The following is a 24,925-nucleotide window of genomic DNA, read 5'->3' on the forward strand; positions in this document are numbered from 1 at the left end:
TTATTACTTTCCACTGAGTCTTTCTCGTTTCATTCGTTACAATTACAAGCGATAAAAACTCACATTAGGCGATGGGAGGATTTTTTATAATGCCCTCACTTTGAGCTGGAATTGGAGAGCAACATCCCCAAGGCTGACATTGACGCCATTTGTCATCATTGTGGCACAGAAAAAAATGTTGGTTTTTGTTTGTTTTGCCCTCTAGTCATGATTGCTGCACGATTTATATCGCATATTTGAGAGAGAATAATACTGGTGTGAGACCGATCGAAAGATTCGTTCTTTCACGTTTGGTTCTTGGTTCACGTTTAGTTTGGTTCAAAACTACGTAAAGTATATCTAGCGAAACCACGTCGATGAAAACTTATTCTTCTCTTTCTCTCAAAGTTTGCTATTGACTTAATTGTATGATTCTTCTTGTGATGCGAAGACAGAATCACGCCGCTCGGAAAACTCGCGTGACACGATCCGCCAAAGCCCAGGCTTTTCACCGAAGCGGAACAGCTCCTCTCGTGTGATTAAGGGGGAAGCCTTTCGGAAAACACGCAAACACGGGTTGCGCGAAAAAAGAGGTGGCCGGGGGTAGGTTTGTTCAAAACAGCCGAAAGTAAACGCTACGATTCAAATGAGGTAATAAAATTTACTCTCCTCTGTCGCTCATTTGAATGGCATCGGCATCGGGAAGCCACCGCAAAGTAAACATTTGCATAGCGCCGGGGAACGGGGTGCGAAGGCGAAAATATTCGAATGGAAAAATACCAAACAGAATCGTTAAATTTGCGAGCGCAAACATGTTAACAAGATGAACGTATGTCAAACTTTTCGGCGACGAGAAAAGTTAGCAAAAACTAATCACTGGAGCGTTTGTTCGAGGTTTTTTTTTACAAATGAGAGGAGTTTCATCTGAATATGTGATACAGCTTGGAGATGTTTCCAATGTCAAAATCATAATGAGCCGCCCAATATTGGATAATGTAGAGCGGTTATAAAGCCTATCCACGTTAAATTTCGGACACCAAAATGATGCCAGTAAAACAAAAATTTACGTAATAAAACAAAACCGATTGTTTATTTCAGTAAAATAGACTTATATCTAAAACAAGGAAAGCTTACTTCGATGTTAATTACGTTGTCTGTAAAATTCACGAACTTTCTTGGGAACATCTGCCATTAGGATCCGTACAGTATCCTCAGATATGCGCTTTTCCATCTCCTCTTGAAATCATTAATGCCATTCGCTTTCTTCTTAGTTTCGAATAGTTTTCGCTTAATCAGAGCTCAGTACTTTTCCACTGGGCGAAGTTCTGGACAGTTCGGTGGATTTGCTGTTTTTGGCACATATTTGATCTCATGTGTATTATACCATTCCAGGATGGATTTTGCATAGTGACAAGAGGCCAAATCTGGCCAAAACAACGCTGGAAAGTCGTGGCTTCTTATGAATGGTAGCAACCGCTTCTGGAGACATTCCTTCTTGCAGACATCTTTGTTGGTAGTGCCGGTAGAGACGAAAATTAGGATTTTCGGCCACAACTGCATATTGTCTGCCAAACCAAGTACTTTTTGGGGTATTTAGACTACTTCCTGGTCCGGAAACACTCGACTACATTCCTTCGCATTGCAATGTAAAAAGCGAGACCCGGAAGCTGTTTGAAGTCTTCGAGAACATAAGTTTCATCGTCCATTATGGTGCATGAACATTTTTTGCAAAAACTGAGTGTAGAGCATCTTAGCACGACTTTTTGTAGTGAAATTTTGCTTATCATCACGATTGGGCACCTTTTTCATTTTGTACGCCTTCAGTCCATGCCTCGCTCCACTTTTTGTACATACGATTTAGATTTTCCAACCTTTCGAGCCACATTTCTAACTGAAGGTTTAGAATGTTTCTCAATAATGACAACCACCTTTCGGTCCATCTGTCGGGAGCATACTTTTCGATTTTTTCCGCTTCCAACCTTCCGATCCACAGTGAGGCGCTGGTCAATCGATTTGCACAAACTAAACACGGTAATCTTCGGCAGTTTTAGCTTTTTGGCGAGATCGCGTACCGACAGCGTTGGATTTTGCTGCCGTTCGCGCAAAATGCGTTTACGTACTTCCACTTGATTCGAAAATGGCGCTTTTACCAAACTGACATGTTGTAAACATGTTGGACATCGAAATAAAGAAGAGGGTTTCAGCTGTCATGTAAGTGAAATATTTCATTGATTAGTGAAATATTTCATAAACTACACTGAAAGAAAAGTGTCCGAAATTTAACGTGGACAGGCTTTGAAACATATTCCGTTTGATTGTGTTCAGCGTCAACATCAAATCAACAGAAAAAAAAATTATAGATCGAAACGAACATTTTGCATTGAATTGAATTGATTTTTTTACAATCAAGTATCCGTTGGAGCTTGAGCAAGCATATCGCGCTGGTAAGATCGATGTACACTAGGGTGCCAATGTATGTATGGGAATAAATCGATCCTAAAATTTCAAAAAGTTACCATATACAAAATGTTCACCACCTCGAAAAAACACCTTATGCTAAATTTCAGCTCAATCGAACTTAAGGGTGAGTGGCGCAAAGCGGTCAAAGTTTGAGTTTTTTGAAAATTGAAAAATCACCCAAGAGGAGAGTAAAGGAAATCGGAGTTTTCGAAAAAAAAATTAGTGCCAAATGTTTTACAATGGTATGAAACGACAAGTAATGCAATTTTAAGACATTTTGCATCAATTTTTTTAGAATACCTCGATTTCCGGTGATTTTTCGTTTTTCAAAAAAAAAAAACAAATTGTAACGTTTGTTACACCAGTAAATGAAGTCCGAATGAGCTAATATTTTGCATAGGGTATATTATCGTGCAAAACAACATTTCGTAGCAAGTTCCGAATGGAAAATCGAGATAACTATTTTTATTGGCACCCAAACCATACTTTTCGTCTCGTTTTCCGAAAAAAAACAAGTCCCAGAGTGCCGATTTTTGACCAAAAAATTCATTTCGAGATGACACTAGATCTTTTTTTTTCCCTGTTGGATGTGAACCACTGCGTCCATTATTCTGAACTATTGTGGTATATCCCATTTTTTTTGTACTCCGCTTCAAGCTTACCTACTGCTTATTGATGAAGAAGTAGACTGAAAGCTATAGCGAGATAGGTGCCAATCAGGAATACTCTGTTTGATAGATTTTATAATCCTGATCGGCGACGCAGACCAAATTTCCTAGGGCTCCAGAATAGCCTTATCAAGGTATTGAAGTCTGCGTCTAGTTAGAGCTCCACAATTACAGAGCAAATGTTCCGAGGTTTCGCTTTCGGTATTACAAAAACGACAAATATCATCTTGCACTAAACCTATGTTTTTGAGATGGTATTTACTCGGACAGTGTCCTGTTATAAGGCCTGTGATTGTGTCTAAATCTTTCTTATTAAGACTCAGCAATTGTTGAGTAATTTTAAAACTCGGCGTGATAAATTTTTTTGACTGGTTAAGTTGTACCGCCAACCAGTTGGCTAACACTTCCCGGTCTTCCCAGTTCTTCAGTTCACCTTTCAACACACAGTCAGATATTCCACAGAATGGTTCTGGACCAGTGAAAGGTGAGCTTGAGCCGTTCCTGGCAAGTTCATCTGCTCGCTCGTTTCCCTCTATTCCACAATGGCCAGGAATCCAGTACAGTTGTACCGAACTTATCCGACTTAGTTGCCGTAAGAGGAGAATGCATTCCCAGACAATTTTTGAGGAGCATTTAAAAGCATTTAGAGCTTTAAGTGCCGCTTGACTGTCTGAGAATATGCAGATGTTAGCATGTCTATATTTTCTTTTAAGGCAGACATTTGAGCATTCTATTATCGCAGCTATTTCTGCTTGAAAAACTGTTGGCCAGTTTCCCATAGCTACAGAGATTTTTGTTCTGGGACCATACACTCCAGCACCTGTTCTGCTTCCCATTTTTGACCCATCAGTGTAGAACATGATTGAACCATTACGAACACTGGGACCACCTTCATTCCATATTGAACGAGAAGGTTCGATTAGACTGTATGGAATGTCGTAGTTAGTCCTAGGTTCCATCCAATCACTGTTCATCTCTGAGGATGGTCCTACGGGTAAGAGATTCAGGATGCTCAAGTGACCAATTTTGTCTCCGTCTAGTATTTTTTTCCATTGTTTAAGCTTTAGAGCGCTTTTCTTAGCCTCTAGCTGAACATGTTGGTTCAGAGGTAGTAAGTGAAGGATAGCCTCCAGTGCCTTCGAGGGTGTGCTTCGCATTGCTCCAGTAATTGCAATGCATGCTAGTCGTTGGAGTTTGTTTAGCTTTTTTGTAGCTACAGTCTCCTTGGTCTTTGGCCACCAGACTAATGAGGCATAGGTTATTCTAGGCCGCACAATGGCAGTGTAGGCCCACATTACCATTTTTGGTTTAAAACCCCATGTTCTTCTTATCATTTTAGAACATGCCCATAGGGCTGTATTGGCCTTACTGATTATTGCATCTAAGTGCGCATTCCAGTTGAGTTTAGCATCTAGGATAACACCTAGATATTTCACTGAAGCGCTGCATTTTATTTCCACTCCCCCAAGATATAAAGACTGCAGATGCTGTTTTTTGACTTAGGATTACGTCTTTCGGGAACATATTGGGGTACAAATTGAAAATCGAAAATCGAGCACATCGTGAAAATTGTCCAATTTCAAACGGTTATTGCTCAGTCGTTTCATGATGGATTGATAAGATTTTTGCGTCAATCAATTTCGGCACTTTATAACAATTTTTCACATTGAGTTAAATAATATATGTCACGAAACTAACTATCGAACAATTGAAAAATCTCAACCCTTATCCTAACGGAAATACCCACTTCTGATTGGTCGAAATTGACTACACATGCGGCGGGTCCCTAACAGAGACGTCAAGACCAAGCTGCCTGGGGGAACTGGCATTGCAAATACATGAAAGTAGGGGGGGGGGGCTTTTGTTCCTACCGACATGTGTTCACTAACAGAGACATCAAAATCAAGCTGCCTCGGGGAAATCCACATTGCAAATACATGAAAGTATGCGGAACTTTTGTTCCTACCGAGATGTGTTCACTAACAGAGACATCAAAACCAAGCTGCCTGGGTGAAATCAACATTGCAAATACATGAAAGTAGGGGGAACTTTTGTTCCTACCGAAATGTGTTCCCTAACAGAGACATCAAAACCAGGCTGCCTGGGGAAAATCGGCATTGCAAATACATGAAAGTAGGGGGTGCTTTTGTTCCTACCGAAATGTATTCACTAACAGAGACATCAAAATCAAGGTGCCCAGGGGAAATCGGCTTTGCAAATATATGCAAGTTGACGGCATTTTTATATTGAAAGTAAGGTGAGTGATACGATTAATTCTAGCAAATAAAATTTAAATTTGGAACTTTAATGTTGGTTGCTTCGTTAAATTTCATATCAATGGCCGATCGTGTATTGTGAAAAATTTAGCACAAGTGTAAGTGAAAAATTGTATATGGTAGTAGTTGTGTCAAAAATGACATGATATATGGAACGATTTATTTCATATTTCATAAATAAAAACCAAGTTTATCTGATACGCACCATCCAACGACTGTTTACCATCTTTCTGTCATCACTACTCGGTAAAAACTGGTGGAGTGAACTAACAATATCCAACAATCAAACAAAATTGCCCTTTTCAGGGCCATCAAATCATTATCAAAGAGTTTTACGATGTAATTCTTCAGACATATCCAAAATCAACATATGGCCTAAGGGAATCTTACGTCAACTATGCGGTCGTGTCTCGGACACAACCCTCCTGTGACTTTTTCTTTTTGGTCTTTTTTCTTTAGATCTAGACGTTTCATGTCATTTTAAGACATTTGGCAAAATTTTTTTTCGTAAACCCCGATTTCCTTTACTCTGATTTTTAGATTTTCAAAAAACTCAAACTTTGTCCGCTTTGCGCCACTCTCCCTTAAATCCGATTGAGCTGATATTTTACTTAGGATGTTTTTTTTCGAGGTGGAGAACATTTTTTATAGGGTAACTTTTTGAAATTCGAGATGACCATTTTCATTGGCACCCTAATGTACACTGTACAGTATCACCCTGATGTCGTCTGTAAAGAAACCCACTAATCTGGCCACATTGTTTGGGGCAAAAGCCGGTCTAGTGAGAATTGACGCCGTTGATAGGTAGGTAGAATAGAGTAGAAGGGAGATATACAGAATCAAAACAAAAAAAAATCGAATAGCAGGTGGATTGGAAGTGAAAATAAAATTGAGAATAAATTGGAATATTTTTCAGGAAATTATTAGTGGTGAGGGCGGCAGTAGTAGGAATATTGCCAATAAATTCAGGAATAATAGCACGGTTACACCGGGCCGAATAAAAAGTGGAAGTCAATTCACTAGTAACAATAAACTAGAGAAATAGTAAACTACTAAAAGTTTACTGGCTAGTGTTTGAGTACGAATTGATCGAGTCGTTGTAGGAGGAAAAAAGGAGAAACTATCTTTTTTGAGTTTGTTCGGATTCTGTATATCTCTCTTCTACCCTATTCTTCCTACCTTTCAACGGTGTCAATTCTCACTAGACCTGCTTTTGCCCTAAACAATGTGGCCAGATTAGTGGGTTTCTTTACATCGTCTATAGACGACGCTCGTATCGAAAGGGTTAAACATTTTTTTGAAAAAAAAAACATTTGGTTCGATTAATTCGTAAAATAGTATATTGAATTGCAAGAAACTGCATTTAAATTTTGGAAAGCATGAGTTTCAAAAGACATAACTGAAGTTATTTTTAACATGTCCGTTTTACCCCCACCTCCCCTACTAGATTTCGAGCAAACTTTGTCTCGAGGAGGAATATCATAAACAAGGCAAAGTGCACGGCTATTGCAAAGATCAAAAAAGATCGAAAAACAAATTCAACTTGATGTTATTTACATTACATTTACATTACATACATTACAATTATAAAAAAAATGCGAAATGTTTTTTTAAAGGCAGCGATAGTGAACAAGCGAGCACGCTTTTCGCCAAGTGAAATGAGTAAGTTTGTCTTATTTACGTTTTCGATATAAACGAAAATAATTATTCTTTTGTTTCAAGATTTTGGCAGTATTTCCGGCTTAGCCGAGAAGTAATTGAAAATATTTCGGTTACAACAGTGTTCCAAATAATTTTCAGAAGCATTACTATTCCTGAAGAATTAAAATTAGTGGACGTTTTGAACCTTCTGACTTCTGGTCGTACCAAATTAATGTAATAAAGGAAGAAACATTTTGCTTGGTATGACTCAACCAACAGTTTCATCAGTGTTCAATGAGATGATGCCATTGCAAACGTCTCGTGACCTCAGTGATGAGCTTCAAATCAACAGTCTTCCAGCTTCGAGTACAACGTATTATACTGTCCAACTGAAGTTCGCATACACATTTCAATTAATTCAGTTCTAGAGAAACTTTTAACTTTGGTAGACGTCAGAGATAAATGTCAAGACGAAGAAAAGTCACATATGTTTCCACTGTTGCAAAGTTGCAAAGAAAAATATAAGCACATGAACTTTAATTAAATACAAACAAATAAAGTTTGTGCTTGTGCGTAATCCACTTTCATCGCTTATTTTTCTTGCAGAAAACTATATCATAACATTTTCCACATTTCCATGAATAGCAGATGAGAAATAAATATTCCGTTCCGTAGAACAGCTTGATGCAGCTGCACAGGAAAAGAAGGCTGAATAAGTTTCCGTTCGGAAACAAGAAATGGTATCAATCCACTCGAATACTATTCTGGGCAATCTGAACCGATCAAAGCTTCCATCGATTTGCGTCGAAAAAACACTATCTTGAAGTCGTGTGCAACTGATGTAATCACGACCAAACATTCAACAGCTTCCCTTTGCGGTATGGCGAAGTTTGGAGCAGAAGGCGAAATAAATTCCTCTCATTATTAGGCTCAGCAATTTATATTCAAGCGATGGTCTTGTGGGTGGAAAATGTTCATGCTATTCTCTTGCTCGCAGCAACTACCCGCGTTTCGGCGCTTTTTTTGACGTAGAACTACGTCTTTCATTAAGGGTGCCAAATCAGAAAAACAGGTCACGTTTTTGTGAAATAAAGTTAAAGTTAATAACTATTTTTGCCGCGAACGGATTTTGGCGATTTATATACCAAACGCATCAGAAATTCCCTAAGATTTGTTTGATATGCCATACATTACAATCTCATAGTCTGTATATGGTTTAAATTGATGAAAATTGGATGAATTCCATTGGACATTTGGGTTGTCCATTTGTGTGCTTTTCCGAACAGAGCTGTCAATAACGAGCAACTCATCGACGAACAACGAAGGGGAAATCGTAAGATGTAAAGTCTCCGTGAACAAAGGAAAACAAGAAGAAAGAAGGGGAATATTTGCCTAGAGTATAAACAGTGGATCTCGCTGAGGCAAACTTTCATTCTTCGTGAGGAAATCGACTGAACAACATGCTTACTGGGCGAACTGGACGGCGAGGAATCGAATGCCTTTCTCAAGGCAATGGGGGAGGGGGAGTAATATGATGGATAAAGTAAAGTTTTCCAAGGACCTTTTTGAAGGTTAGAGGAGAATGAACTGAAGAAGTTTAAAGTCTCAAGCAAGGAAGGAAGGCAAACTTTCAGCCTCGTTCTGTATTCAAAGCAATGAATAAAGGGCGAACACGAAATTATTGCGACACATTCAACAGGGCATAACTTTTTTACCATTGGGTAAAAATCAACCAAATTTTGCACACTTTCTCATTGATGTGTATTGTCTACATGCTGTCAAACTCGAAGTCGTGTTTTTCGATTCAACGAAAATGGAGGTGAACCAACGCGAGTCGAGAGAACAAATTCTTTCCAAACACCTGAAATTTCCTGGCAGTTGGGAAAAATGTTGAACATTCACCATTTAACCGTCTCCAGAGTGTTGAAGCGGTTCCAGGAGCGGTTGACGTTGGACCACGGCAAAGGAGTTGGAAGAAAACCGGGACCGGAGAACAAAAAGACGGAGGGAAAGGTGAAGCGGATGATTCAAGCAAATCCCTACGTCTCAAGCCGTGATTTGGCTAAAAAGATCGGCATGTCGCAGAGCTACGTCCAGAATGCAAACAAGAGTGCTGGACTACATACATACAAGGTACAGAACTTCCCAAACCGCGATGAGCGGCAACAATCGACGGCTAAAACTTGGGCACGGTAGCTCTACGAGAAAATTCTGACAAAATATGGCTGCTGTGTGATGGACGACGAAACGTAAATATATAAAAGCCGATTTTAAGCAAATTCCGGGGTTGGAGTTTTTCACCGGCAAGAGCAAGTTCAATGTGGACGACAAATTCAAGAAGAAGAAAAGGTCGAAGTTCGCCTCCAAATATCTCGTTTGGCAGGCCATCTGCTCTTGCGGACTGAGGAGTGAGCCTTTCGTGACAAAGGGCACAGTAAATGGCGAGATCTACAAATCTGAGTACCTCGAGAAGCGCCTTTTACCGTTCTTGTAGCAGCACGACGAAGCTCCGCTATTTTGGCCAGATTTGGCATCATGCCACTATTCTAAAAGTATCCTGAAGTGGTATGAGGCCAATTCTGTCCATATTGTTCCAAAGGACATGAACCCGCCAAACTGTCCGGAGCTGCGCCCGGTGGAGCAGTACTGGGCAATAATGAAGCGGGAACTTCGGAAGAGCAGGAATACAGTCAAAGACGAGAAGGACATGTTATGAAAATGGAAAAAACCTGAGAAACTGGTACCGGATGACACTGTAAAGACTTTGATGGAGGGCATCAAGCGAAAATGCGTTCAATTTTCTACTCAAGGCTCCATCGAGTAACTTTATTTTTTATTTTTGAAGTAAATATATGTATAAAACTACCCTAAAATGTTGGTTTGATTCTAAACATTATAAGAAAATTGGCATGACATTTTCGGTGTCGCAATAATTTCGTGTTCGCCCTTTATCGCTTGTTCTTCCTTGTTTTGTGACATCACATGACTTCGTTTCGGATTGGGCTGTGGACGCGACCAAATTACTCACTCGCTGATGTCTCTGGCATTGCAATCATTGCATCATACTGACGCCATTGCATTAAGGTTCTGAGCTACACAATTGTGTGGGGAATCATCAAGCTAGGCTATCGTCAGCTCACCAAGAAAATAATTGTTCTGGAATTTTGTCAGTGATTTAGTTTCGCTTGACGGTAAGAAAACTCTCTTCACAAAGGATGACAGCTAAGCTAATCTAGACTGGCAATTTTAACAGAAAGGGCTTCTGTTGAGAAGAGCGGAAAACGGAGATAAGTGTGTGTATATTTAGTTGCGTCAAGCCATCGATATATGGATATTTGTGTGAGTACGTGCGTGCTTCATAACCCGTACGTAGAAATAGTGCATCTTCGCTACGCTGAAGGCCCATTTGTATCTGCTCCCGTGAGACCTGTAACGCCCTGTAACGATGCAACAATCACCTAATTTTTATGCTATGATTGACGATTGTTTGGTGTTGCAAATTATGCAGTCGTAATGATAAATATAAACAAGAAGGGGAAATAGGAGGAGAGAAATATTTACGCTATGGTATTGGTAATGAATCTCTGCTGAGGCAAATATTGAGCCTTTTTCCAAGCAGTTAACGTTGTTTGTTTTCTGTCATCGATGCATTGAACTGATGCTATGGTGAAGCAAGTGTTAACGTTGCCACATAAAATAATATTCGCAGTTATAAACAAGCGACTTGAATTGAACTACAGTGTAATTCTACGTCAACAATGCGGTTTTGTCTTGAACACAACCTCTTATATTTTTTGTTACGCTCATAGGTTAGGCTAACAAATGGGCTCCAGCGGGTGTGCACACCAGTGGCGCACACGCTAACCCCCCACCAAACCCCCACCCCATATGTATGATGCGGTGGAGACAAATGAGGAGTCCCATTTTTCTCCAACACCACACGTATTTTTCTCAATCTGTTGAGGCTATTTTTCAAAAGCTGCGAGCGAATCTATCGACGGCATCGGCGCCAGATTCTGTTCTCCCAAAAGCGGCAAGTGGCAGAATTGATTGTCGTATTTCGTCTTATTGGTCCGTCGATGAGCTGCCGCCACCATCCGCCAGCATCCGGTGGCAGACAAGCATCTGAAATGGATGGGAATCTCCCCGGTCGGTAAACGTATGGCCTTCGCCGCCATTTCTGCTGGCGGTTTTTTTTTGCTCGCTCCTCTCCTTCTTTCTATTAGTGATTTATTTTCGTTTCGCTGCTGACGTGTAGCCATTATGTGGAAGAAAAACAGATTGGTTCCCGGTAGAACTAATATAAAACCGTCGAAACAACACGTATGGCATGAGCTGCGCCCAAGTTCCATCCACTTCAAGCATGTTGACTTAATTTTGTTTCCTTTCCCCCTGGATTTCGGACATTCGTGCGATGGAAATTCACTTTGAATCTATTTCCATAAAACAAAGATATTTTCTTCCGAGTTGCCGAGAGTTTTCTTTTTTTCGGTAGAAAAAAAAAGATCGAACTGACCCTTCTAATTAATGTGGATAATGGAGAAGATCCCTCCCCGGAGCAGTCGTAAGAATCAGACAAGCGTGCAGAGAGAAGCACAGAAGACTTTCCGTCTGCAGTGAACCGTAAAAGTGGCATCCGACCAGCTGAACTTGAACGCCTTCAAACTCCTGTCACAAAGCTGCTCCGAAGCAGGGGAGGATTTTATCAACAAAAATATATGTATATTTGAATATTTTAACCTTCTTCACACGAACGATTTGCAAATTTAGCTAGCGGAAAATAATGATTCTGTTCGTGTTGTCTCTTTTTCGTGTGTTCAGGAAACCGAAACAGGGAAAGAGAAGGTTGCTTTTTTTGGTTCCGGTTTAAAAATTCCGGTAAGATACTCACCCGCTGACTAGCATTCGCTGGTGGGTAGAAATTGATGGCGTCTACATTCGTCGTCGCAGTGGTTGACTGTTCCGTCGGATAGCGTCTCATTGGAAGATGGCTAACTTTCGCCATCTGATGGATTCATTCTGAAATGAGATAGATGTGAAAATGAGTCAGTAATAAGTGGCATAATTGGCAACATTAAAACAAGTTCGTGTGTTGACACTTTTTTTTTCAATATGGTGATAGATATAGATTAGCTTTATAATATATATTTTTTTAACTGTTTTTTGACGTAGGATTACGTCTTTCGGCTACATATTGGGGTACAAATTGCGAATCGAAAATCGAGCACATCGTAAAAATTGTCCAATTTCAAACGCTTATTGCTCAATCATTTTATAATGGATTAATGAGATTTTTGCGTCTAACGATTTCGGCACTCCATAACAATTTATACATTGGATTAAATGATATATGTCATGAAACTAACTATCGAACAATTGAAAAATCTCAACCCCTATCCTAACGGAAATACCCACTACCGATTGGTCGAAATTGATGACACAAGCGGTTGCTCATGTACTTACAATTATTGGTCAGTTATTTCCTGATGTGTTGAAAATGACTTGAAATATGAAACGATTTATTTAAATTTTCATAAATAAAAATGAACTTGTGTCCCGGCTCGAGAACGGTCATCCGGTTTAAGCTACCTGTTTTGCTGTGTTCATTTTCACCCGAGGAAAGTTTCACAGCGAGAAAAAATTTGAACAGTGAAGAAATATTCGAAAAAGTGATTTCCCATATGCTCTACATGTCGTATTAGTTGCTGTTAGTCCAATTAAAATTCGCATTGGGTTGAATAAACACTCAGAAAGTAAAAATTACAAAAGAAAATTACCTTTTCGAGTTCAAGTATGTTTTCTCTGTAATAAAGTAATATGTTTTTACTGGTGAGAAAAATTGATAATTGTGTTCGGTATTGATAATTATCTTATATTACATTCGTGAGTTTTTTTTTCTTTACTTCATCCATACAGAACACAGGAGGCATCTCGTCTAGGGTCACAGAGAGCGGTTTTCATCATATCACATTCCACTTCTGCATATTATATCGTGGTACGCACCTTCCAACGACTTATAACCATCCTTCTGTCATCATAACTCGGTTTTAAATACTGATGGAGTTAACAAACAATACCCAACAACCAAACTAAACGGCCCGTTTCAGGGCCACCAATGGCTAACGGAATCCTACCTCAACTATGCGGTCTTGTTTCGGACACAACCCTCCTGTGACTTTTTTCCATCCCTTTTGTTTATTTAGGCTCATTAGCATTAGCCGAATTTTAATCGCGTACATGTCACATGTTTTGTCGTATCTATAAGTAGCACACACTTGCCATTTTAGACGTAAAAGTGTTCCTTCTGTTTTTTGTTATCATTTAAGAGAAAAATTAGGTGTACCAGTAAGTTTCTTCGGTTTCACAACAGATGGCGTAACTTGATTATTATTCCAGTGAATCAAATTTCCAGACATTCGTTGGAAAGCTACTGTTATTGCGCGTCTTCTTCAGTATATGTCAAAAAGTTGAAGCGTAAACAACATAGTTTTTTACCACTTCGAATATGTCAAATTTTGTACCAACGAGAGTGTTTTTGCGGGGAGTGTTACTTCGTTCCTTCAATATCAAGAAAAAAGCTGCGGAAAGTCATCGCATTTTGGTGGAAGCTTATGGTGACCATGCTTCATCTGAGCGAACGTGTCAAACATGATTTGAACGGTTTAAAAGTGGTAAATTTGACTTGGAAGACGAAGAACGTTCCGGACCGCCAAAAAAGTTTGAAGATGAACAATTGGAGGCTTTACTTGATCAAGATCCGTCACAAACGCAACAAGAACTTGCAGATACACTTAGAATAGCTCAATAAACCATATCCGATCGTTTAAAAGCAATGGGAATAATCCGAACGATAGAATATTGGGTACTGAATTGAAGCCACGAGACGTCGAACGCCCTTTTTCACGAGCGAACATCTGCTCCAACGGAATAAAAGAAAGCGTTTTTTGAATCTAATCGTTACTTGCGATGAAAAGCATCAACCATGCATCAATGGCCGCGCGGAATATTCACGGCCAGAAGGTTGTGCTGTCTATTTGGTGGGACTTGCTGGGTGTGGTGCACTATGAACTGAATGAAACCATTACGGGAGACCTCTACCGATGACAATTGATGTGTTTGAGCCTTGCACTGAAGGGAAAACGGACACAATACGAGCAAAGACGCGCTAAAATTATTTTGCGGCACGATAATCCTCGGCCGCATGTCGCGAAACCTGTCGAGACATCCTTGGAAACGCTGAAATAGGAGGTTCTATCCCACCCGCCGTATTCATGGCCTGGCAACCACTTCTCCGATTTTGCTGAAGTCAAAAATTGGATCGATTCGTGGTTAGCCAAGTTACCGGCCGAATATTTTCGCAAAGGGATCCGTGAATTACCAGAAAGATGGGAAAAAGTTGTGACTAGCGATGAGTAATACTTTGAATATTAAATTTGAAACCATTTTTGTAGAATAAAGCATTAATTTTTGAAAAAAAAACCAAGAAACTTACCGGTACTCCAATCAGTTTCTGGAAATAATGAAGTTTTCGTAGGCATAATCCGCAGAATTTTACTGCTAATCATGATAATCTGAAGGAAAATTATAACCAGAAACAAAATTTCAATAATGGATCTCATCAACAAAACAATAATGAAATTTGATGAAAATAATTTGAAGCTATCCGATTACATTCAAAAAAGAGACAGAGCAGAATTCCACGTATGATTTAGTTTGATCAATAATTTATTGAAAATTTGAAAATTTACTTTTGGTCTTGAGCATTGTAATGTGAATAATTTGAATTTATTCTGAAATTTATTAATTTAAATATGAATTAATTTGAATTGAACTCCAATTAATAAATGAATAAATAAAAAAAAAATTTTAAGTTAAACGATTTAATGTACCAAAAGCTAGAAAATAATTAGGCAAGTAGCAGTTAATAGTTATCACATCTCTTCCTTCATTCATCTAGGGCAATGATGAGACTAAAATAAAATCGTGGGCATATGATGAAACAACTAACTGTGGATAATGGGAATCCGTTGTGCCCCACGATTTTATTTTAGTCTCATCATTACCCTAGATTATTGAAGGAAGAGATGTGATAACTATTGACTGATTTTAGTACATTAAACCGTTTGACTTAAAAAGATTTTTTTCACTTTTTTTATTTTCTAGTTTTTAATACATTATCTGTATGATTAGCATACTTCTATACAATAAAACCATTCAACTTTTTTTTAAATATTTTTTCTTGCCTAATTTTCTTCGGAATATTTTGTTGATGTACTGCATTCTATTAGTCAAATCATTTCATTCAATACCGATATTGAGGGGATTACAAAAAAGTACATACACCTTTTTGAATTTATGTTGATCATAATGTGGTGTGTCCTCCAAGTCAAGCCATCCAGCCATTTTTTACCGGCGGCCAAATTGGATTTTTAAAGATATTGGAATGCACAGTATTATGATGACAGCAGAGATAAAAGTTTGTTCCAAATTTCAGATCAATAAATCAAAAGTAACGGGGTCAAATTTTTATCAATGTGGGACAACCCTACAGACATACAAACATACATACAAACAGGTCAAGTTGAATGAAACCGTTTAAAAAAGTAATTGACTATTTTGTTACAGCGGCCATCTTAGATTTAAATTATCCCAAATAGCTGTGATCTACTGGTCAAGCTCTTTCACTTGATACTCATTTTGATCGGGTTTGTTTTGAGAAAATATGTAATCCGCCATTTTGTGATGGCAGCCATCTTGGAATTGCATTCCTGATTAACTATGTTCTACTAGTCAAGCCCTCTCATTTGATACCTATATTGATTGGGTTTAGGAAAAAATATATTTCGCCATTTTGTTGTGGCGGCCATTTTGGATTTGCATTCCTCGTGTATAACTGTGTTCTACTAGTTAAGTTCTTTTATTTGATACCCATATCGATGGTGTTTTGAGAAAATATGTAATCCGCCATTTTGTAGCGGCCGCCATCTAGGATTTTTAAAATCATTATATACGCAGTTGTATAATGACTAAAGGCGTGTTCCAAATTTCAGATCAATCGGTCAACAGGAAGGGGTTCAAATTTCTATTAATATGGTAAAGCGCTACAGACAAACATGTTACAAACATACAAACAAACAAATTACAGGGCAAGCTAAATAAAACCGTTTAAAAAGATAGTTTTTCCAAAAACATTTATTTTCAACAGTATCCAGCTGTTAAAAAACCATTTAAAAAAATCAATCGAATCTGTAGAATTTCAAATTGCATGCATTGTAAAGTTAGATTATGTTCGCATTCACATTATGTTAACAGAATTGTCGAGTTCTATCAAAAATCAAGACGAATGCTTATTTGATTTTACTGATAAATTATTATTGAAAATTCAAAAAATCAAATTTGTATGTGATATTGAGTCAGCAGTGATTTTCAAATTTGCTGAATCTAGTTCAATTGCAAAAATAAGTAATTATCGACTCTACATGGTTAGTTAGCATTTAGATCACCACCTATGCCTACGAATCAATTCCAAAATTTCAAACCGCAATTTAGACGAAACATAAGGTTTTTCAAATTATCGACCAAATTTTCAATTCAGAGGTAATAATAATTATCAAAATAGCAACAATTTTCGTAGACATAATCCGCAGAATTTTACTGCTAATCATGATAAACTGAGGGAAGATTATTACCAGGAACAAAATTTCAATAATGGATCATATATAAGCAGAGTCAACAACACAAAGTATGCACAGTACTCTATATATTATTTTCGATCAAATTACATTCAAAACAAGATCTTCAAGTAGTATAACAAGATGAAAACAATCACCAACATATTTTTTTCTGATCCCAATAGAAAAGGAAGCCAGAAGGAAGAGTTGAGTTATTTTTTTTCCGAGGAATTCAGACTACAGAACTTATAAAATGACTTTTTCCCTTGTATAGAAATTAAAACACTGTTCGGAAATCTAAAATTTCTTGTGTACACAGGTGCAAAAAAAATAATATTTCGCCAGGACATATACACTCTAATATGCTCATAGTATAGATAAATTTACAGAACTGGACATTTTCTTCAATTTTGGATCACTTCCTAAACAGGAATCCCTTCTATTAGAATTTCATGAATTTTTCGATGGCCTCTTAGGATACGAGTCTTTGAGATGCTTAGGCGTTATAATGAATGTCGCATCCAACGAACTATTAATAGGAAGTTTGAAAATCCATATGGAAAAAAAAACTCACACAACAAACTGAAATAAATTTTCATTTCTCATTTCATCAATAATTTCAATATCGCATAAAATAGCAGTGAAGCTTCTTCCAAATATCGTGATGCTAAATTCGATTCAAACATTTTAATTGAATCAGAAAAATGTACTGCCAAATGGAAAATTCTAAGTCCATTGGCCAACTTGAGTAATAATCAATTGAGAAAACAAACTAAAACAGTTAACGAATTATTGAGAATTCAAAAAAAAAATATAATATTATGACTTAAAAAAATCAAGGAACAGTTTATAAAGGACCCAATGGAGATCGCACAAAAACTCGGAAACACTTAAATTTTTCTAAAATTGACATTAGTAAAAATTTATTAACATTAGTAAAAAAAGGTTGAAATGTATCACACAACGAGCAGCGATATCCCGTTGGAAAAGACAAAATTTCAGAAATTTGAAAACGGAGGAAATGTCTCTAAAACCATTTAGGGTAAATGATCTTGGTTTGTCCAGTCGAAAATATGATCATGGTTTGCCCACTTTTTTGAATGCTCTAATTCAGCGCTCCTGTGTCAAATAAGGCCTTCGAATGTTTCGAAACATGTAAATGAAATTGCCTTTTACATGATTTATAGTAGTTTGATAGTATATTTTTACGAAATCACATGTTTTAAAGGATTATTAAAATACACCTTCTATTTGTGTCAATGCGCCCCTCATTCGAGCTAACTTTTAATCGATCACCAGATGATTATTTGGCACGTATTCAGACCTTTTCTGGATTACAACATTTATAAATATTGTAAACATCATGCTTGCTCACCATTTGTATCGGATTTACATAGCTAAACAATTAAATTAACGCATTTTGATGAACACAATTCTGATCATGAGTTGTCCAATTCAATAATGTTGTTTTGTCCACATGATTTCTATGGCAACCGCTTGGAGCGCTGCAGTTTGTTTATGTTTGTGTGCTTCGCGCATAGCAGAAGTATGGTTTTACTGTGTTGATCAGGGATGGTAAAAAATCACATTCAACGATCAATGAATAAGTATATCCCTCTAGTCGGATATTTTTAAATCACCCCCAGCAGGCGATGCTCTTTTATTCTTCATATGTACACAGAGAGAAAACTTGGAACGGTGAGCTACCAAGATCTCAAAAAAGCAATATGAAAGCTGAATCCCCACTGCTTGCACTCTCGAAGCATTACTTCTACTACTCAAGTTTTATCGTGAGTGCAAGCCACAAATGGTTAATCCCATTCCATAGAGCAGATGATGAGTTCTTGATCGGAAAGTGTAACAAGAGACGATCAACTGAAATCTTACGACACTCGTCGAGGGATTTTTAATTCTCTATTGCATTGTCCGCAGTGAGTGGCTGACTCAGTCTCATGTCGATTTTATTTTGCTGTCGTCTCCCGCCCGATGAACAGCAGACGGGTAATGGATGCAATTGATTAATTTTATTACCAGCAGATTTGGGCGAATCTCATCCCGCCCAAAATCGTTTTTTAAATACCAATAATTCTGAACATTCACAGTTCTCTCCAAATAATTTTTCTAATAGTAATTCAATTAGTGACTTCACGAAACACCTTTCGGATTCGATTGCATTTCAGACCCTTTTTTATTTTGTAGATAAAACGGATCACATATTTGATTAATTCAATTCTGTGTGGTTACGTTCTTCGTTGCGAATAAATGTAATGAATTAGTATGGACGTATTTTATTCATATATCGTGGACTTCCGACATATCTGGCAGTAGATTTATCGAACGACTAATGTTTTTTTATATCCCTTCAAACTTGTTGCATCTCTCAAGTGTACATATTGCTTTGACCGCAGATTTGGCATGGTTAAATCTGTTTAATTTCAGGTATTAAGTCTTCATTTTGTCGAATGAATACTGTTGGAACAATAGGTATCGCAGCAAATGATTATCAACATCCTACCTTATCATCAAACGGTATGCGAAGAATTTCAGTGAACTGACGGCATTGGAATATATGCTTTGTGAGGACCACACAATTATTATCAGAGCTGATAAACTGGAAGTCATGAACATCAATTCAATGTGCCCAAGATAATTTTATCCTTTGAAGGTCATTAACGTTTCTAAAGATGATCAGATGGAATATATTCCAATATCGTCTGGAATAACCTGTCCAACACCTTATGATCGTAATATTGTTTTCGCTATTATTCCGATGTTTCATAACACGGCACTCTATTGATTATTCGCCGAAAATGAATAAAAAATATCCTTGAAGTTAGCCTACGGTTTTAGTAGCAGTGCAATATGGTGAGCCAGTCTCAGGATAAGAAAACATTTAAAAATAAAGCTTTTTTTTTTGAATGAATCAATAGTAAAACAAAACGTCAAAAAATTTCTCAGCTTTGTGATAGCAGAGAATCATTATCCATTTGAGTTGTATGAGTATTCCCCCCCACAAACTTCCAAAAATGTTATGAGCAAATATTTACGTGCTTACACAAAAAAACACATTTTGACATATTTGCGCTAATTTATGTTTTTTGATTAATTCAAGGTAATCAAGGTCTTTTCTAGCCACCAGTTTACTCGGGCCCGAAAAAAGAGGTCTGTATTTAGGCTGGTGGAAAAATATATCTCGCAAGACCACGTGTTCGATGTCGTAATAGCCTTGGCCAATAACGCATTTACATTAACTCATAAAATTAGTGATTTGAGGGGGATTATTGTTTGTAGTCTCTTGTAGATTAATTTAAACACCATCTGAGAAATCCTCTGTGGAACATTAAACATTAATGTCGTCCTATCTGCTGTAGCGCATTTTTTCCTCACATATTTTCATCGAAGTAAACGCGCTCGGAGAGGAAAATTGAACTCCCGGACGAGAGAGCGAGAATCGTAAAGCGTACGTCATAGAGACACTCATTCCCATGGAGCATATTCTTGTTAGGAGTTGTAAACAAAACGAGGACGGAGAGTAACTCAATTATTCGAACTAGTTTCAGTCTAGCAATGCTTTGGTCAACTCAGAGTTACCAAGTGAAAATCATTTGGTTATGATGGGTGAGGATTAATAGTTAGTCGCAGTTTGCACAGATTGCGATCTGTGCAGTTTGCGATTAATCGTAAATCACATCATGCTCCCTTGTTTTCCTTCCTTGGTGTTGATTGTGTTGAGGTGAACACTTCTAAAATGCCCAAGAAAAGGCAATATTCTGAAGAAAGCCTAAATTATGAATGAATCAATATGATGACAGTAACTCAAGCAATGATAAATGCAACATCTAATTGTGAATTCGAATGTTTTCATTCAAAAATGGAGATTTCTAAAACCGGACAAACCATGATCATTTTTTTGGGCAAACCATGATCAGAGGTGGTCAAACCATGATCATAATTCTTTTTTAAGGAAAATCGTTAAAAAAACATAAAAATTTGAATAATTTCAACACCTTATGGTAGTATTAGCAACTAGAGACTTGGGGCTTTTCAACAAACCCAAACTCGTATCGATTATGTGTGATTTTCATGAAGAAAAATCGATTTACATTTACTAGTTGCGTAAAAACACCCCAAATTGGACAAACCAAGATCATTTACCCTACATCATATATAATAATACAATATTATCTTCTACAGACTACAAGCAGATGTTCTACGGCATTAAGGGGGGACCCCTGTCTGGAAGGTCGAAAAATGATGAATCTTCGTGATTTTTTTTCGGATGTTAGGAATAAAGTGAAGTGTTCGGGTATTTTGGTTATTGTTGAAGGTATATTTGAAGATGTTTTTTCCATTTTTTGAGTGCACGAATAATGATTATTACGCTGTTTAGAGCTGGATGCGTAGATGTTGTCTGAAAAAGATACCTTACTGGTGGTATCGGTTCTGAAGAAACGGGGGGTCGTAGAACGAATTCCAATGAATATTTTGAATCCTTAGGACAATACCTAAAGTGTTACATAGAGGTTTTTTAAAATTCGAAAAATTTCCAAAATGGCGGCCATTTTTGTTAAAAATACGTCATTTTTCATAAAAAATCGCTGTTTAAAAATTCATAAAAAATCGAAAAAATGAAATATCAAAAAACGGCTATGTAACACTTTAGATAATTCATTTCTACATTTTTAGATGCCAATTTCAGCCAAATCGGTCGAGTAGATCCTGAGATATCGATACCACCAGTTGAAAAAACATGGTTTCGAGAAAAACGCGTTTAAAGTTTTTTTCAAGTTTTCGGTCAGCAATGCGTTGCAATAAATGAAGTAGATTATATTGAAATGAGTTTCTTTTTTTCTTTAAGTAGCTGAATACCTGTCCGTTACAAATTTATGAAAAAAAAACAAAATGGCGGATGCAAAATGGCGAATGAAAAATGGCGGATCAGAAACGGAAAACATATGTTTGAGGAATATTAATGTATTTGTAACACAAAATAATACACTTTTAGAAATGATCAACTTTTAGTTAGCTATTCCGGCTCCATACACTTCGCCTTCGGCCTCCAGGAAGCTGTCCGCAGCACTTTTTCTGGCCGCAGCAATCATTTGTCGAGCAATCTTACTGCTCTCGTATTTCTTCACTTCTGCCTTGGAAATTCTTTTTTTGTTCAGTTGCAAATATAACGCATGGCAGCTCGGTCCAATCAGCATTCCCATTAATTTCATCATTTTCAAAACAGAAATATAGCCATCGTTAAACAAACTAACTGCTGTATAACTAGCGAAGTCAACAGTGTGTTTGCCACTATGCTTGGATTTTGGAGCGATTGACCAAATAACTGAATTGAGGCTTTCATTATTGTTCTGCGTAAACCCCCCTTCGCATCGTTGCAATAAATTGTCTGCCGAAAGGTCCTCATAGACTGGTCGAATTGCGTCCTGCACATCTTTCGGCAAAGGTTCGTGGTGATCATAATCCTTCAATGTGTTCAATTCGTTTGCTTTCAGATATGAGCACCAGGCACTATCACATAAGTCATGTTGTGGATGCCTGTTGTTCGAAACTTTGTGAAGAAATGTCGCCCAAATCGCCTTCTTCATCTCCTCTTTACTGTCAGAATTGCGTCGAATTGCTAGACCGTAGTAAACTGTCAATTCATTGATTAGTTTATCGGTCAGCTTTCCTCTTCCTCCCAGGCCTTTGTTGTTCTTTTTAACACTTCGCAGTCGAGTTCCCATTCGCTTCTGTACATGTCCTATGCATTCCTTCTTTACAATGTTGACGCCTTTATACGGATTGCTGTCGACAATTCCCTTGTAAGTCTTGCTGTCACCATCACCAACGTAATTAGTATATCGAACGGAGTACTTTTCCTCGGAGCGCAGAAACATCTCCCGAATCGCGTCAACTTCCATTCTTCCAGCTGATCCCTCGTGGTTGTTGCTGCAGTGGTTCGCGTGATCTTCTAACCACGAATCGTATTCCGGGTTTCCCATCAATTTCTTCCAGGTCTCGCATTCTTTACAGTACGATGATTTTACATTTATATCAACCACTTTTCCACTGTTATACCCAATCAAGGACGACACTCCAAATAGTGAAGAATACCCACGTTTCTTCCAAGTGCCGTCTCCAGAAACCGTGATGTCTCTGCTTCCTCCACTCATTTTTGTTTCATCAGCGACTGCATTTTCCATAGAACTTTCACCGATAACTTCTGCTGCTTTGAAAATGTAGGAACTGATATTGTCGTACGTGCTCTCCGCGACTTGCTTTGGGAGATCCATTAGTCCACAAAACTTTTCCAGCGCAGCATAGCCAAGTCCCAGTAACTTAAATACGAAGGTGATTCGGCGGTTGATTTCATATGCTTTTCCACGGATTAAAGGACTCGAAAAAACATATGTTGGTTTACAAGACGGACAGTTGATCACCAGTTTAAATCCAATTCCGCGGCAACTTTCCTCGGAAAATGTTACATTTCCATCACATTTTTTACATTTCGTAACTTTCGAAACGACAGAAAAAACTGTCAAAAAATTGATTATGCGATACCCGAAAGAATCATTCACAGCAATGTCAGACAACTTTGGTGCTTTTAGCTTCTTCGCCGATCGACTTGTATTCTCGATTCTTCCTCCATATCTGTTTATTGGATAATTTTTTCGCTTTAAGGATACACGGTGTGGTCTCGCAATTCTTGAGCCTTTCGTATCGCGATACACACTTTTCGGACTCATGTTTAGGCAAAATTTGTAAAACTGTCTATTTTTATACCTGTCAAACACAAGCGAGTGAACAACTGAACAACAACAAACAGCATAACCAACACCAATTTAGAAAGCTCCCTACACAAATACAAATACAATTCCAACAAAATAAATATATGTATGTACAGAAAAAACTAAAATTACCATCTTTCACTAATCGGCAAAACAGCTGATACTTCACCCTTCTACATCCTCCATTATTTATAACTGTGTATGTGTGTTTCTGTATGTGTATGTGTATGTGTATAAGTCTGCATGTGTATGTGTATGTGTGTATTTGTATGTGTGTGTATGTTTGTGTATGTGTGCGTATGTATGTATGTGTTCGAGAGAGTATGAGAGCAACCAAAAAGCTAGCAAAACGGCTACTGCTACTTTTCTTGAGGTCACCTCATACTTTTGGCTGTAATTTTCCAACGAAATCAAATATCGAAAAATCCTTTTAGGACAACATTTCTGAGGGCATAAGCTTCCCAAAAATGCAAAAAAAGAAAATTCGATTTTTTCGATTTTCCAGACCGGGGTCCCCCCTTAAGGACAGTGAAAAAAAATCATCCAACTCAAATTTTCTCGAATGTCGAAACGAGTTCGATACAAAGCTATGATTAAAAGTCGATTTGTATCTAGGAAAACAACATGATAACCGCCACAACTCACCGGACACGATAAACACGAACTTGAAGTTGCCAAATACGTAATACATTTATTTTGTCATAACAATACAGCCAGTCCATGCCAAACCGATAAACTGGCTCTCAGATTTTCGTGAAAAGTTGTAATTTTGCTCTTTACCTCAAAATATTAGACCCGTATTTATCTATTTTTGTCATTAGAATGACCATTTAGATTTTAGGGTGGTCCGAATCAAATCATTTTTGAATCAAAATCACAGTGGATTTTGAGTGTTCGATAATTTTCACAAAAGAACTTTTAGAAACAAAACGTTCCCAGTTTAATGTCAGAAATATGAAACATCTTCTAGTTTTATTAATTTGGAAAGATCAGAAATTATAAAAAAGTATATTAAATAATAATAATATATTTATTATTAAATAATATTGCTTAGAGTGATTGCTTATACTGATTGCTGAAATTGATTTCCAGTCAGCGAAGTATGCAAACCCATTCTTTATGACTCTCATATGATGGATAACACCATTCAATTATGATCAAAATATCCATCAATGAACAATGGAAACTCCTTTTTTTGGGTTTGTCCTAACGTAAGAACTAAGGTCCCGTCGGACATCGTCCCGTAGATGGGCATGATCGAGCCCAAAACCGGTCGACTAAAAAGGTGAGTTCAACATCCTTTTTACGTTTGTTAGAACAACAAGTGTTGTGTCCTGTCGCGTCCGGCGTATAGTGTTGTGAACAATGGAAAGCCGCGATATCAAAGATGCTAATATTCAAACATCGCGAAAGATGTTATTCATAGGAGAATAACGAAAGGCCTCAAACAT

General features: G+C 37.7%; 1 protein-coding gene across 4 annotated transcripts in view; it reads right to left on the reverse strand.

The window, feature by feature from the left end:
* LOC129771664 (uncharacterized) overlaps window positions 1-24,925 on the reverse strand; it is a 555,494-nt gene that overhangs the window by 64,321 nt on the left and 466,248 nt on the right. For all 4 annotated transcript variants that reach the window (XR_008742445.1, XM_055775546.1, XM_055775548.1 and 1 more), the window contains one exon: window positions 11,916-12,043. Coding sequence is in view for 3 of the 4 variants with exons in the window: in XM_055775546.1 (XP_055631521.1) it covers window positions 11,916-12,029 (114 nt within the window). In the remaining variant the exon portion in view is untranslated. The remainder of the gene's footprint in view (window positions 1-11,915; window positions 12,044-24,925) is intronic.

This window comes from Toxorhynchites rutilus, chromosome 2 (genome assembly GCF_029784135.1).
Source record: "Toxorhynchites rutilus septentrionalis strain SRP chromosome 2, ASM2978413v1, whole genome shotgun sequence".
Lineage (NCBI taxonomy): Eukaryota > Metazoa > Arthropoda > Insecta > Diptera > Culicidae > Toxorhynchites > Toxorhynchites rutilus.